This window comes from Nicotiana tomentosiformis, chromosome 2, assembly GCF_000390325.3.
Source record: "Nicotiana tomentosiformis chromosome 2, ASM39032v3, whole genome shotgun sequence".
NCBI classification, from domain to species: domain Eukaryota; kingdom Viridiplantae; phylum Streptophyta; class Magnoliopsida; order Solanales; family Solanaceae; genus Nicotiana; species Nicotiana tomentosiformis.
The window spans coordinates 58824063-58840253 of NC_090813.1; the positions used below are offsets into that span (position 1 = coordinate 58824063).

At 41.4% G+C, this 16191-nt stretch overlaps 1 protein-coding gene across 1 annotated transcript; it reads right to left on the minus strand.

Moving 5' to 3' along the window:
• Positions 1–3097: 3097 nt before the first annotated feature.
• Positions 3098–3544, minus strand: LOC138904873 (serine/arginine-rich splicing factor RS2Z32-like). The gene has a single exon (XM_070193372.1). The coding sequence runs from the start codon at positions 3542–3544 to the stop codon at positions 3098–3100; it is 447 nt and encodes a 148-aa protein (XP_070049473.1).
• Positions 3545–16191: the final 12647 nt, after the last annotated feature.

Genomic DNA, 16191 nt, shown 5'->3' on the forward strand with positions numbered 1-16191 from the left:
TTGCCTTTCTTGCCAAACCTCATCACGCCCTTCATAGGGGATATCTTTAAGAATACCCAGTCATTAATCTCAAACTCTAAGTCTCATCGCCGCATGTCAGAATATGACTTCTGGCGACTCTGAGCTGTCAACAGTCGCTCCCGGATGAGCTTTACTTTCTCTACGGCCTGCTGAACTAGGTCTGGCCCATATAACCCAGATTCTCCAACATCAAACCACCCTATAGGATATCTGCACTTACTCCCATACAAAGCCTCGTACGGAGCCATCCGAATACTGGAGTGGTAACTGTTATTATATGCAAACTCGATAAGAGGTAGATGTTCATCCCAACTTCTTTTAAAATCCAACACACATGCTCGTAACATATCCTCGAGCGTCTGAATTGTGCGCTCGGCTTGCCCATCAGTCTGTGGATGAAAAGTTATGCTGAGATTCACCTGAGTCCCTAGACCTCTCTGAAATGACCTCCAAAAATGTGCTGTAAATTGAGCCCCACGGTCAGATATAATAGATACCGGTACTCCGTGTAGCCGCACTATCTCCTTAATATATAACTTTGCACAATCTTCTGTTGTATATGTAGATCTGAAAGGTAGAAAATGAGCTGATTTAATGAGCCTATAGACTATCACCCATATAGAATCGAACTTATGATGAGAATGAGGTAAACCCGTAACAAAGTCCATGTTTATCGCCTCCCATTTCCATGTCGGGATCTCTATAGTCTGCATTAGCCCTCCGGGCTTCTGATGCTCTATTTTCACCTGCTAGCAACTAGGACACTGGGCGACAAACTCAGCAATGTTCTTCTTTGTATCGTTCCACCAATACACATCCTTAATGTAATGATACATCTTCGTCGGCCCAGGATGAATGGAGTACCACGAATAATGTGCCTCTGACATAATCCTGTCTTGTAGCCCTGCTACATCTGGAACACACAAACGACCCCTATATCTGAGAACTCCATCTCCCTTGAGCTCTAATAATAGAGTCTTCTGCTGCGGAACTCGCTCTCTCAACTCGACCAACTCTGGGTCATCGTACTGCATTTCCTTGACTTCAACTATGAGAGATGATTTTGCAGTGTTTTGGAGTACAACTCCACCATCGTCGAAATCTACTAACCGAACCCCCAAACAAGCCAATTGATGAATCATTCTAGTTAATTGTCTTTTCTTGGCCTTTACATGTGCTAAGCTACCCATAGATCGGCGACTTAAGGCGTCTGCTACAACATTAGCTTTCCCTGGATGGTAGAGAATATTAACATCATAATCTTTCAATAACTCAAGCCATCGCCTCTGTCGCAAATTCAACTCTTTTTGCTTGAATATATATTGCAGACTTTTATGATCAGTAAATACATCAACATGAACACCATATAAATAATGCCGCCATATCTTAAGTGCATGGACAACCGCAGCTAAGTCGAGATCATGGGTTGGATAATTCTTCTCGTGCTTCCTTAACTGCCTTGAAGCATAAGCAATTACCTTCCCATGTTGCATCAGGACACATCCTAAACCAACACCTGAGGCATCACAATACACGACATAACCCTCTGGACCCTCTGGAAGTGTTAGAATTGGCGCTGAGGTCAACCTGTTCTTAAGCTCTTGGAAACTCCGCTCGCAAGCCTCCGTTCATTGAAACTTAGTTGATTTCTGTGTCAACTTCGTCAATGGTGCCGAAAGGGAAGAAAAACCCTCTACGAATCTCCGGTAGTATCTTTCTGAGCCTAGAAAGCTACGAACCTCTGTCGGAGTGGTAGGTCTAGGCCAAGATTTCACGGCCTCAATCTTTTGAGTGTCTACCTTTATACCTTCATCGGATACAATATGCCCCAAGAATGCTACAGACTTCAACCAGAACTCACATTTAGAAAACTTAGCATACAACTTACGATCACGGAGGGTTTGGAGTACCGCTCGCAAGTGGTCCACATGCTCATCCTCTGAACTTGAATAGACTAGAATATCATCAATAAATACTATCACGAACAGATCTAAAAATGGACGGAATAGGCTATTCATCAAGTCCATAAATACGGCGGGAGCATTCGTCAACCCGAAGGACATGACAAGGAACTCGAAGTGGCCATATCGGGTCCTGAAGGCTATCTTCGGAATATCTTTCTCCCGAACTCTGACCTGGTGGTATCCCGATCTCAAATCTATCTTTGAAAAGAATCTAGCCCCTGCCACTGATCAAACAAATCATCAATCCTTGGAAGTGGATACTTATTCTTAATAATTACCTTGTTCAGCTGCCTATAATCGATACACATCCTCAACGATCTATCTTTCTTCCGCATAAAGAGTACCGGTGCACCCCAAGGTGAGGTACTGGGCCTGATAAAACCTTTCTCTAGCAAAACTTTTAACTGCTCCTTCAACTCCTTTAATTCGGCAGGTGCCATTCTATATGGAGGGATGGATATTGGTTGAGTTCCTGGAAGCAAATCGATGCTAAAATAAATCTCTCGCTTTGGAGGAATACCTGGAAGTTCATCTGGAAACACATCTGCGTACTCGTTGACTACGGGAATAGACTGAAGTGTAAATATCTCAGCATCTGCATCTTTAACTCGCACAATATGATAAATGCACCCTTTTGCAATCATTTTCCTCGCCTTCATATAGGAAATAAACCTACCTCTGGGTGCCGCTGTATTACCTACCCATTCAAGGACTGCCTCACCTAGAAAATGAAATCTAGCTGCCTTTGCTCGGCAATCAACTGTAGCATAGCAAGCTGACAACCAGTCCATGCCCATGATAGCATCAAAATCCATCATCTCTAACTCAACTAGGTCGGCTGAGGTCTGACGACTACAAACTGTCTCCGTACAACCTTGGTAAACCCGTCTAGCAATAATCGATTCTCCGACCGGTGTAGATACCGCAAAAGGATCACTTAGTATTTCAGGCACTATACCAAATTTCTTCGCGACAAATGGGGTAATATATGATAAAGTAGATCCTGGGTCTATCAAGGCATAAGCATCGTGAGAGCAAATGGTCAATATACCTGTCACAACGTCTGGTGAAGACTCCTGGTCATGTCGACCCGCTAAAGCATAAATACGGTTCTAATTAACACCTGAACTGGAACCTCTACCTCTGCCTCGACCTCTACCAGCCGAAGATTGAGACTCGCGCCTAGAAGGATGCACAGACATAGATGATCCTATCGCTGAACTTGCTGGTTGTGCCATATCCCCAGAATCTCTGTTTGGGAAATCTCGCATTATATGCCCCGGACGCCCACATGTATAACAAGCATCAGAACCTGCTTGGCATTGGCCCAAGTGTCCTCTACCACAGATGTCACACCGCGGCGGAAATGACCATGTCTGCCTTGAACCTCGTTGTCGTTGCAAAATTGACACCCGTGAGCTCTCACCTGGTCCTGACTGAGTATAGCGGTCATACCTGTAACCCTGCAACTGAGGTGGCGGAGGCCTAGGTGGCCGTCCGAAGTACTGGGGCCTATAACTACCCTGAGACTGCTCCTGAAACCTAGGAAATCGCATCATCTTACGCTACCCTTGCTCAGTACTCTCTGTACCCTGCTGTTGACGCCTACCCCTTTCTATATTTTAAGCGAATGCCTGAATCCGGGAGATATCCATATTATCAGGCAATGCAGCGGTGGTACATGCCTCGGTCAACTCTGGGTCTAACCCTGCTATAAACCTGTGGATCCTGTCATGCATAGTAGCAACTATGGATGGTGCATATCTGGCTAATGAGTCAAAACGGAGACTATACTCTCGAACACTCATATTGCCTTACTTAAGGGCTAGAAACTGATCGACCCGAGCCTGTCAGATCTCCTGCGGTAAGTACTGGTCAAGGAAAGCATCTGAAAAATTCTCCCAACTAGCTGGAGGTGCATCACGTGCCCTGGACCTCCCCCATCCCTCGTACCAAAGGATGGCTATATCTCGGAGTCGAAAAGTTGCTAGCTCAACTGTTTCTTTCTCTGTGGCATGCATAAATCGAAAGATCCTGTGAAGCTTATCTATGAAATCCTGCGGGTCCTCCCTCTGATCTGACCCCGTAAACTCTGGGGGACTCAAAGCAATAAACTCTCGGACCCTTGAACTCCCAGACCCCTCAGAAGATCCTGCACTAGCTGATGCCCTAGCTTGTTGCTGGGTAGCTACCAATTGTGTCAACAAATGCACCGCACTCCTCAAGTACTGATCTGATAGATGTGGAGGGGGAACTGGATGTGCGATATCCCTAGGAATCTCCTCAGGTGGTGGAGGAGCCGGTAATGGCTGAGTATGGGTCTCGCCTTGGGCCTCAGACTAGGACCCATCTACTGGGGGTACCCTGCTGGTCCCCTCACCTGTTGTTGTATCTCCCCTCTGGCTAGCCGTAGTCTTCCTAGTCACCGTCATCTGTGTATGAAAACACGAACACGTAAGTTTAACTCAAATTTCCTATAACTCTGTTCTACAACACGATTTAGATTTGAAAGAAGGGTAACCAACTCCTAAATGCCTTGTAACTCCCTCCTTATATAATGTGGTGCACAACACATCTATAAACAAGATCCTACTAGATATGGCTTGTAGACTCCCTAGGATAGAACTGCTCTGATACCAAGTTTGTCACGCCCGGACCTGGAAGCGAGACTGGCACCCGGTGCCTCAACTAACCTAGTGTACCAAATTGCAACTAAGGGACTCTGAACATATAATGTCATAATCTGGCCAAGGGGCCACCTTGCAAGACAATTTGCGAAGCAAAATATAAAACTGAATGGAAACTAGAGCTGACTAAACATCAATATAAAGTTGGGCCGACAAGGCCGTCATAACTACTACAACTGACAAACCACCAAAATATACATACCAGGCCTACAAGCCCAACATAATGCACTAACTGACACGATATGTCTACAAGCCTCTACTTATAGATATATTGTGATCGGAACAGGGCCCCGACCTACCCATAATATATATACATACATACAGAAGATGTACACGAAAACCTAAACCCGATAACTCCGAAGGATATGGAGCTTACCGATCAGGCTGAACTCTGAAAACACCTACTGAGGAGGTATACCCGTCTGTCTATCTGAACCTGCATGCATGAAATGTAGCGTCCCCAGAAAAGGGACGTCAGTACAAAATAATGTACCGAGTATATAAGGCGATAACATAACTAAAAGTTGAAACTGAACTGATAATATAATAACTGAAAGTAATTGGGAGTCAAAGATGATCTGGAGATATACTTACCTGTTGATACTGACTTAACCCCTTCAATATAGTAAGTAAAATAATTGTCCGGCCTTATAAGACTCGGTATATATAACTGCTCTGCCGTAGTAGGCTCGCTCATAGGCGCTCGGCCATACTAGGCTATGTATCTCGACCATGCTGGGCTCGCTCATCGGCGCTCGGCCATAGTAGGATCGGTATATAACTTTCCATCTGATCAGAGGTTGCCCAATAGGGGCCTGCCCATCGATTATAGCTCGATGGTAATGAAAATACTGTAATACTGTATATATAGGCTTGTTGCTCTCTTGACTGGAAGAAGACAATACTAAATTGAATATAGAGTCTCGATAAGGAATAATATTATAACTTATGAGACTAGAATAATGTGAATAAATTCATGAATACGAACTTCTCTTTTATGTCTCATTACTAACACATGTAGCTACGAGATCATGCCAAAATGAAGGAAGGCTTAGCCTTAACATACCTTATCACACTTTTTCAATCACCAAGTTGAACTCGCCTCTTCTCACCTTAATCTACAACAACGATAATAATACTATCATTAAGTTATGAAACGTATAACTATCGCACAACGAATGACATGCTTATTTTGTATTAAAACGGACAGCATTTCCCCTATAATCCTTACTTCCTCCAAATTCAAGATAACACCAACAACACCAAAAACAACAATAACAACATATATAAATTGTTTTCCAACTTTATGCACACCACACAATACTATAAAACAGCCCAACACACCCCAATCTCTTCATACACAAAACGACCACCGTAGTAGTGTCAACAACCCGAAAATGTTACGACGAACGACCAGCCCAACATCCTGCATTTATGTGGTGTTTATCCACACCCTTCCTCCTCTAAAACTCCACAAAATAGTAGTAAAACATGCAGCCCAATAGCACCACAAAACAGTCCGCTACAAGTGAATAACTCGAACTCACGGCTTTCGATCACCGTCCCGTGAGTTCTTACAAATATAGAACGATTTACTATACATCTACAACTCCTATCTTGGTTCTTCAAACTCTAGGCTTTACCTCCGATTAGAACTTGAAAGGGGAGAAAATCAATTGGGGTTTGGGGGAAATATTTGGGAGGAGTTTTGCAGAAAATGAGTCTGGTTATTTTGCCCTATTATCAGAATAATATATGAAGGGGATAGGACTTTAAAAAGGCCTCTTTGAACGACCCGAACAGGCCCATTTTTGGACGACCCGAACAGGCCCAGTTTTGGATTCTCGTTTAAGCAAATAGGTGACAGTCTGCGCAGTCTCGCAAAAATGCCCATATCTCTCTACTCAGATATCGTATTGACAAACGGTTTAATGCGTTGGAAAGTAGACTCATAGATCTTTAATTTGATGGGTGGAACACCCCATAACTCTAAGTATATTGGGAGAAAATGGCAGTTACATTTAACCTAAAGTTTCAGTAAAACTTATGAACGTAACTTGTGATGACTTTCATCGACTTTTGTTCCACCTCTCGCTTGACTTCAAAACATAACACACGACTATCATACGAATAACGTAACTCGTAACATAACCTCTTTATCATGTAAAACACCCTGGTCTCATCCCAAAAGTACATGCTATAACATTCCCAATTTGTCGGCTTTCGACGAAATATTATTTTTTTCAATTCCTTTAGCTTCTAAACCTTCCATCCCTCTTTGTACTTGTTGTTCATGATCTTCAATATTTGTAACTTCCAAGGTAACATGATTAACTTGTTTTATATATTTTCAAAGATGATCTCATTTCTTTGGGTCCTACATTAGTTTGCTCACGATGCAGTTTTATTTACGAAAATATAGGGTGTAACAAGTAAGAGTCAATAAAGACGTGAAAATACGTCGAAGATAAAGAGGTAAAATATTTATAAGTAAGTCTTCATAGCATTACATGTTAATACTCCCCTAAAGGGGGGAAGATGGTGTAATATGGTATTAAGTCAGAGCTAAGTGGTCCAGGTAACTATGGACCACTTAGTGAAAGGAATGATATTGCATTTATTCAGATCCTATAGACATGATACGAGTCCAGAACATTATGCAAGCACGACGACGAGGGGAAGTAGTAAGGGTTCCCACACCAAATGTTATTGATAAATAAGAGCGAATGAACACTTGATACATTAGGAGCCAGTGCAAAAGTTAAGTTAAGGTAGAAGACATAACCCAAGAGTGGTTACCCAGAAGGTAAATATGAGCATGGACTGATGAATAGTTATTAGTTCATTCAGGAATTCTGGAAGAGCCTAGTCATGACTAGACAAGAGGTCTTAGATAAATCAGTAGATCATGCAAGATAAATGAAGTGAAACCCAGCATAGGAAATTCGGCCTCGTAGATACGACATTGTAATCCTTGAGGAATATTCTGATAGGAGTTGGGCAGTAAAAGGTACCGTATAAGTGTTATGGAAATGAAAGAGAGAGTACCACTGAGGAGATAATAAAAATTCGAGTGCAGAAGTAACCCTACGAGCATAAGGGCGCAGAGATAAGTAACTAAGGATAATTATTGGCGAGTCAGTTCATCAAATCTTTCGTCGGGTATACGATGTAAAAAGCTCCCAGCTCTACAAGAGTCAGAGGGTCTTCCCTAAGTGCTACAACGAAAAACTACCTGAGGAAATAAGGAAGAAGGCTTCAACATAAGCATAGTGACCTAAAGAAAAAATGATCTTGTAACAACAGTCTCACTACAATATTGTATACACTCCATAAGAAAGTGGCACCTATTGTGGCTAATGAACGGGAAGTAAAAATCAAAAGAAATATTTGATATCATGTGAGTTGCACGAAATTCCAATAGGTGTTGGCACTAGGATAAGCCAAGTATTCATGCAATAAGTGGCAGAACGACCAGGAGAAGTAATTGCGCACTTTTAAAGAAAACTGAGAAGGCACAAAAGGAATTATTAAATCAATGACCCAGAGTTAGTTATGTTATGACCGCACTTAACATTTCAGAGTATTATCCATGCAGCATATATGTTGACATTCCTACAGCTATAGGAGATGCCGGTATAAAGTTAAAACAAAAAGAATTGAGTCCACCTCACAGACAAAGACTTGAATTGTTAGAAGATTATATTATGGATGTTCCATGGCGTCCACCAAAGGAGAAAGTAATAATACCCTGAGCAACAGATCGAAAGATAGCTTAAGCCTACTTAAAGGCTGGGAGAGAAGAGGAAACTAACGAGTTACATCAGGTAGGTGAATTAGGAGTTTGAACATTGCAAAATCACTCTTAACATTAGAGGTACAAGAAAGATAGTACAACAGCCATATTCTATAACGACTCTACAATAAAGCTAGAAAAAAAAGTACTAGTCTCATAAGGAGTAAGTATGAAGCACCCATCGGATTGTGTACGCACTAAAGATGCAAGTTTATAGTAGAGCTTCAAGAGGTGGAAGTGAATTCTACCTATGTGGAAGGGGGGTTATGAAAGAGACAGAAGATACAATGCGATATTAAAAGCTAAGTAAGGTAAAGGTTAAGAAGGTACGAAATGCTCAAATGTAGAAGGTTGTGAATAGTCCATACATCAGATAGCGGGCTAGAAGCGCTATGATTCAGTATCCACAAATGATAGTGGTGTTGTCAGGGAAATATCTTCTAGCCTATAGTTTCCAAGTACCGAGAGGTCTAGTGAAGAGAGTAAAGAAGAGTTAGAGACGATCTGATGTCTCGCTTGAAGTTCCAGAATAACATAAGGAAATATATGGTGCTAGAAAGTTAAAGGAAGGTTGTGAGTACTATAAATAGATATGTGTAGGTCGCAAGCTAAAGTATGGTAGAGCAACAAGGTTATTGAGAAGGTGACGAGAATAGGTAAGGCCACAGAATTAAGCCCATCAAAATAAGAGAGCTGATGGTTTCCATAAGTTATAAAAAAAAAACTCAGTATAGCCTGAATGAACTCAGAGGAGTCTAAGACTATGAGCAATTTGAAGAGATAAAATGTTGCCCTGGTAGTAGAATAATGGTGTAATTGTGATATATAAGAGGATGACGCTAAGGCCATTGATTGGTTAATGATTCAAAGAGAATATATCTCATGAATTGCATGAGATTAGAATACCCCTCATAAGATGAATCACGTTGGGATGCGATGAAATACAGTTATTGAAGTATAGTATCGTCCCTAGATGGATCAAGCAAATAACTTCAGATGTTTCCTGATGAGACGTGATCCCTAAGGACAATGTATTACGTAAGAGGTTTCAAGTTATCAATGGTAGATTATAGATCAACATTAAGGTGAACCAACAATAGGCAGATAAAAGTTCCAAAGTATGAGATGATATCAGGGCGTCATTTTTAAGATGAACAGTAATGAGGAAGAACTAAAGGACTTAGATTTATACATATAGGATAAGCAACGAGAGGTAACCTGGAGTTGGATAGCAAACCTCGGCAACAATAAACTGAAGTAAGTGTGATAGTGTAGTATAACCTACCTAGATGTAGTAAAGCCATAAGGATATATTTACAAGGCTACGAAACAAGATATCGCAACAGTCATAAGTTTGACAAAGTATCGAGCGAAGAACTTCACCACACCTATATACACCGGGAGGAACAACTTGTCATAGTTCTGTATATGTTCCCAAAGTGAGGCCTAGAAATGGGCTAAAAGCTGGAGGAAAAGGAACAGAAGAGTCGCATAGGCGCACATACAAGGACAAAGTCTTACATACTGCATGACAGAAGGTCACAATAATTACGAGATTGGAAGGATTCCGACCACAAGTCGTGCTGTGAGAAAGAGGCCTAAAGGGGGGAATGCACTGGCCTATGAATTTATTCATAGAACAGTTGCCTAGATGGAAAGGCCAGCAATAAAGTATTTATGAGAGCTATAGGTTATGAGACTGATAAGTGCACCAGACAACATTCGAGGACGAATGTTCCAGAGGGGGGAATGATGTTACAACCCATGTTTTCGTACGTACGAGTACGTCATAAGTCAATTGATGTAAGCTCAGAAATGAAATCATATTTGAAAAATTTACAAAGTAAGTTAATCATATTACCTCGGAGGTTACAAATATTAAAGATCATGAACAACAAGTACAAAGATGGTTAGAAGGTTCAAAAGCTAAAGGAATTGAAAAACATAATGTTTCGTCGAAAATCGACAAATTGGGAATGTTATAGCATGTACTTTTGGAGTGAGACCAGGGTGTTTAACATGATAAGGAGGTTATGTTATGAGTTATTTTAGTCGTATGATATTCGTGTGTTATATTTTGAAGTCAAGCGAGTGGTGGAACAAAAGTCGATGAAAGTCATCACAAGTTACGTTCATAAGTTTTACTTAAACTATGGGTCCAATGTAACTGACATTTTCTCCCAATATACGTAGAGTTATGGGGTGTTTCACCCATCAAATTAAATATCTATGAGTCTATTTTCAAACACATTAAACCGTTTGTCAATACGACATCGGAGTAGAGAGATATGGGAGTTTTTCCGAGACTGCGCAGACTGTCATCTACTTGCTTAAACGAAAATCCAAAAATGGGCCTCTTCGGGTCGTCCAAAAATGGGCCAGTTTGGGTCATTCAAAGAGGAAGTTTTAAAGGCTTATCCCCTTCATATATTAGGTTGATAATAGGGAAAAATAACTAGACTTAATCTCTGCAAAACTCATCCCAAAAATTTTCCCCAAACCCCAATTGATTTTCTCTCCCTTTCAAGTTCTAATTGGAGGTAAAGCCTAGAGTTTGAAGAACCAAGATAGAAGCCGAGTTATCCAACAAATAAGGTAAGTTTACTGCTCTCTTTCATCCATTTTTTTTCCTGCTGTATATGCATAGTAAGTCATTCTATATTTGTAAGAACTCACGAGACGGTGATCGGAAGCCGTGAGTTTGAGTTATTCACTTGTAGCGGACTGTTTTGTGGACTGTTTTATGGACTGTTTTGTGTTGCTGTTGGGCAGCGTGTTTTACTACTGTTTTGTGGAGTTTTGGAGGAGGAAGGGTGTGGAGAAACACCACATAAATGCAGGATGTCGGGCTGGTCGTTCACCGTAACAATTTCGGGTTGTTGACACTACTACGATTGTCGTTTTGTGTATGAAGAGATTGGGGTGTGTTGGGCTGTTTTGTAGTATTGTGTGGTATGCATGAGGTTGGAAACTAATGTATATATGTTGTTATTGTTGTTTTTGGTGTTGTGATGTTATCTTGAATTTGGAGGAAGTAAAGGATTATAGGGGAGATGCTGTCTGTTTTAATACAAAATAAGTTTGTCGTTCGTTGTGCGTTAGTTGTACCTTTCGTAACTTAATGATAGTATTATTATCATTGTTGTAGATTAAGGTGAGAAGAGGCGAGTTCAAGTTGGTGATTGGAAAGATTGTGATAAGGTGTGTTAAGGCTAAACCTTTCTTCATTTTGGCATGATCTTGTAACTACATGAGTTTGATAACGAGGCATAAAGAGAAGTTCGTATTCCTGAATTTATTCACATTATCCTAGTCTCAGAAGTTACAGTATTCTCCCTTATCGGGACTTCATATTCAGTTTAGTATTGTCTTATTTGAGCTAAGAGAGTAGAGTGTGTGTGTGTGTGTGTGTGTATGTGTGTATAAGAGAGCAGAAAGTATATATATATATATATATACAGTGTTACAGTATTTTTTACCACCATCGAGCTATAATCGGTGGGCAGGCCCCTATTGGGCAACCTCTGATCAGATGGTAAGTTATATACCGAGCCTACTGTGGCCGAGCGCCTATGAGCGAGCCTAAAATGGCCGAGATACAGAGCCTAGTATGGCCGAGCGCCTATGAGCGAGCCTACTACGGCAGGGCAGTTACACATACCGAGCCTTATAGGGCCGGACAACTATTTTACATACCATATGGAGAGAGTTGAGTCAGTATCAGCAGGTAAGCATATCTTTAGATTATTTTTGACTCCCAGTTACATTCCGTTATTATATCATCAATTCAGTTTCGGCTTTCAGTTATTTTGTTGCCTTACATACTCAGTACATTATTTGTACTGACATCTCTTTGCTGGGGACGCTGCATTTCATGTATGTAGGGCCTGATAGACAGCTGGATAAACCTTCCCAGTAGACAGAGCCAAATATCAGCTTGGTTGGTAAGCTCCACTTCCCCGGAGTTACCAGGTCTAGACCTTGGAGTCCGTTTTATATATACAGGTTTGATAGGTAGGTCGAGGCCCTGTCCCGACCATGTTACAATTCAACTATCTCTAGAGGCTTGTAGACAAGTCCTGTATAGTTTGTATAACAGTAGATGTTCACGGCGGCCTCGTTAGTCTGCATATATATATATATATATATATATATATATATATATATATATATATATATATATATATATATATATATATATATATATATATATATATATATATATATATATTGGGTATGTTTACCCCTTAGATGAGACAAATTAGATAATTCAGAATATGGCCTCATCGGCCTAGGTTGAGGGTTATTCATCTAGAGTTCACAGTTACAGAGTGGTTCGCTCGGGCCGAGTATGGTACCGGGTGTCGGCCACATCCCTTCAGGTTTGGGGCGTGACACATTTTCTCTTCTTTATCTTCTAATTTAAGTATGAGTAGCTAGGGTTTCACTAGGGTTGTCACCCAACCCTAGTGTGTGAACTTGATGTGTGTTTGACTTATTGTTTGTTTATGGTTGAGTGTTGATTATCTAGCCTTGTTCTTGCTTTTAATTGAAGATTTAATGGTTGCAAACATTATTTCATGCCTAATTGACTGGGTCTCTACTTGAGAAATAGAGACTTAGTCTAGTAAAACTTGGCTAGCTCAGAATTGGGTCAATCGAGAGATTGATAAACCAATTAAAGGGTTGAATCTAGAGATAGTAAAACCCGACTTGAGCTTATTATCAACTGCTTTGTTCAATACCCATCTGGACTTGAGAATGCCAAATTGGGCAAAATCACTCTCTCACCGAGAGGTATTGAGTGGGTATTTGAGTGTTGATGGCTATAATGCACCCCGACCAATAAAACAAGCTTTAAGGCTTACAACGCATTAAGCGAACACCTAGGTGAAGGTCATAGCCCTAGTCCTTTTATATCATTTGAAAAACAACCAAAAATAATTTCCTAGTTTAAATTCTTAGTTTGTAATCTTAGTTTAAAATTTTAAAATTTTAAAATTCCCGCGTGACAGCGGGAATACTCACCAAATTTTGTGGAAGTGCAATTTGAGATAATTCAAGTTCATACACTATAATATATATCCCTAATACCCATTCATAGCTCCATGTGGAAAATCGACCCCGACTCCTTGTTGGGTATTACTATTGCATCGACCGTTTTCATATCCTCAAATAGAGAAGTGAAATTGGACGAGATTAATATGCTCGATCGTTTTCCTATATTTCTCCTCTAACTAGGCATGTTTCACCCCCGCAGTAGCAAGCTCTTCAGTTTTGGAGTTCAAGGTTGCCTCTAAGTTGGCCAATCTTTTAGCGGAGGCAGCCTCACGGTCGGTTGCAGCAAGAAAGGTATTATGGACTTCAGCCCATTTGGCCCTAGCTTAGTCAAATTTAACCCTCAGCGGGCCAATCTATTGGCTAATGGTTACCACTTCTTACTCGCTTTGTTGCAAACGAGTCTCCAATACAACGATCTCAACATTTTTGGCTTCCAATTATGAGAGGCGAGCGACAGTTTGCTCTCGCTCGGCCAAAAGTCGATCCCTTGCAGAGGCAAGTTCTTCCTTTTCCCGAATCAACATTTGAAGGCCCTCAGAAGCGATAAAGTTGGCCTATGAAGTAAGAAAGGCAAACTTAGGATATTTTTAGGCAAAATCAAAAGGAATAACAAAGGAAATAAAGAATGTACCGCTACGGCATTGTGCATGGCATTGTTCAACAAACACTCTCCCGATAAAGCATGTATCTTTTCCCAATCTTTCTCCAAAGCTAAAGGCTTCAGATAGTTAGCAAGTTCCACCAGCCGGGATAGCAAATTACATCCGGTGGAGATCGAGAGAGTAACGCTCCTCCTCCTTTGTGGATCTTTAGAGGGGGTGGAATATAGTTTTGCTCCAGATTCCCATGAACTAGGGACTAGGGGAGAAGGACACCCTCTTCTCGGGCAGATGCGCCTGGTGGAGATGATGTAATATTTGCTGGTGGAAGAGTTGATAAAGGTGGAAATGATGTGGCAATTGCTGGTGTTAGTAAATCTGGAGATGAACTGATGGTGTTGATGGGTGAGAAACAGCTGTGACAAACGTAGTGCTGGTGTTGGTTGCTCGTTAGCCGAGGACGGAAGGGACCCGATAATAAGCCTCAAAATACCGAGCGCAACGACTGGGACACAAAAGCGAGAGTTGGCATTTTCTACCATTTCATATTCCCCCTAGAGCGCCGAGACATCGTCCTTGGCTGGTGTAACTAACTCAACGGATTGAGCGGTTCATTGAGTTGAGGAAGGTCATCATCTTATATGTAGAGAAACTCCTTCATCATTGGCCTCTCCATCGTTGTCAATCATCACGGTATCAATGGCCGACCCGGGCGGAGGGCTCGTTACCACGACTTCCGGATACGACTCAGAGGCATAATTCTTTGCCCTCTTATTTTTTCCTCCAGCCGCAGAGGAATGTCTTCTTCTTGGTTGCTTGTTCTCCGGCGGGGGACTCCGAGAATAAGCACTTACACCAGAAGCAGGCTCGGAGGTGCATGTCTGTGAAAAAGCTTTTTGTAGTAGCCTCACCACATCAGCAAGATCAGCCAAAATGTCTTTATCGGGGACAACAACTCTGCCTTGGGGTAGACCTATATTTCACAAAATGAATGAGTCAGATAATGTTTTCATAAGAAAAGGTAAGGATATAACGAGTTAAACTTACCATGATTTTTGGCCTTCCACCTGTATTTCAAGGATAGCTCTTTCCATGAGCGTGTTTCAGGCGTGGTAACGTCCAAAATCTTCTGAACCCATCGGTTCAGGCCCTCAACCCTAGGGGGAACCCACCGAGCCGTCGAGGCAGGAAACCCTTCTTGGGAAAGGTTAACCGCTCCCCCAGTTCGGGAGCGATAATGTCTAAGTCATAGCAACGTCAGTCTTCCTTCATAATAGGAATGCTAAAAGGATAAATGGAATAAGGATACCTGTTAACGGCCCATACGAGGGCTAATAGAAGGAAATTTCTCTTCGAAGGCTTTTGTTGTAACAAGACTTTTAGGGATGATGGTGACCGCTGCTGGAGGAGCAGAGTCCTCACCTTTGTTCTTGTTCTTTGAGGAACTGGTATTCTTTGAAGAAGAAGCCATTATATGGAAGAAGGAAAAGCTTTTTCGTTTGAAGAGAGTTGAAGAAAGGTTGAAGAACATGATGCAAGTTGAATAAAGAAAGTTTTAGAAAGTTTGGAGAGTTATGGAGTATGAATGAAGGAGGTTGATGCGTATAAGTAAAGGTTTAGGCGGCCAAATTCGTGGCCATGATTACCTCGATAATCGGGAAAAGTTATGCTGAATTATGGGATGACGCGTGTTCGGGACATTAAATGCGGAGAGACGTGCGTCTAATTAACCGTTTGAAGCTTTTCAGAAAGAATCATAATAATTCTCTCCAAAAATAGTGGTTCTACAAACTTTCCGGTGACACAAAGTTATGTCACCGGAAAGAGTGGGTACTATTTGTATAGGATAAAATATGTTATGCTACGTGGTTGTCTAAAAGAGGGACATGTGGAACCTAAGGCGGGGGATAGTTAAAACCGAAGGCAATTGTCCCGTTTGCCACCGGAAAGAGTGACACACATAAAGATACAATAAATACCCTCCACCTAGTAGCATTTAATGGACAATATTCCACAATATTTAGTGCGCTGCCCGTTATAGAGAATTTGTCAATTATGCTCGT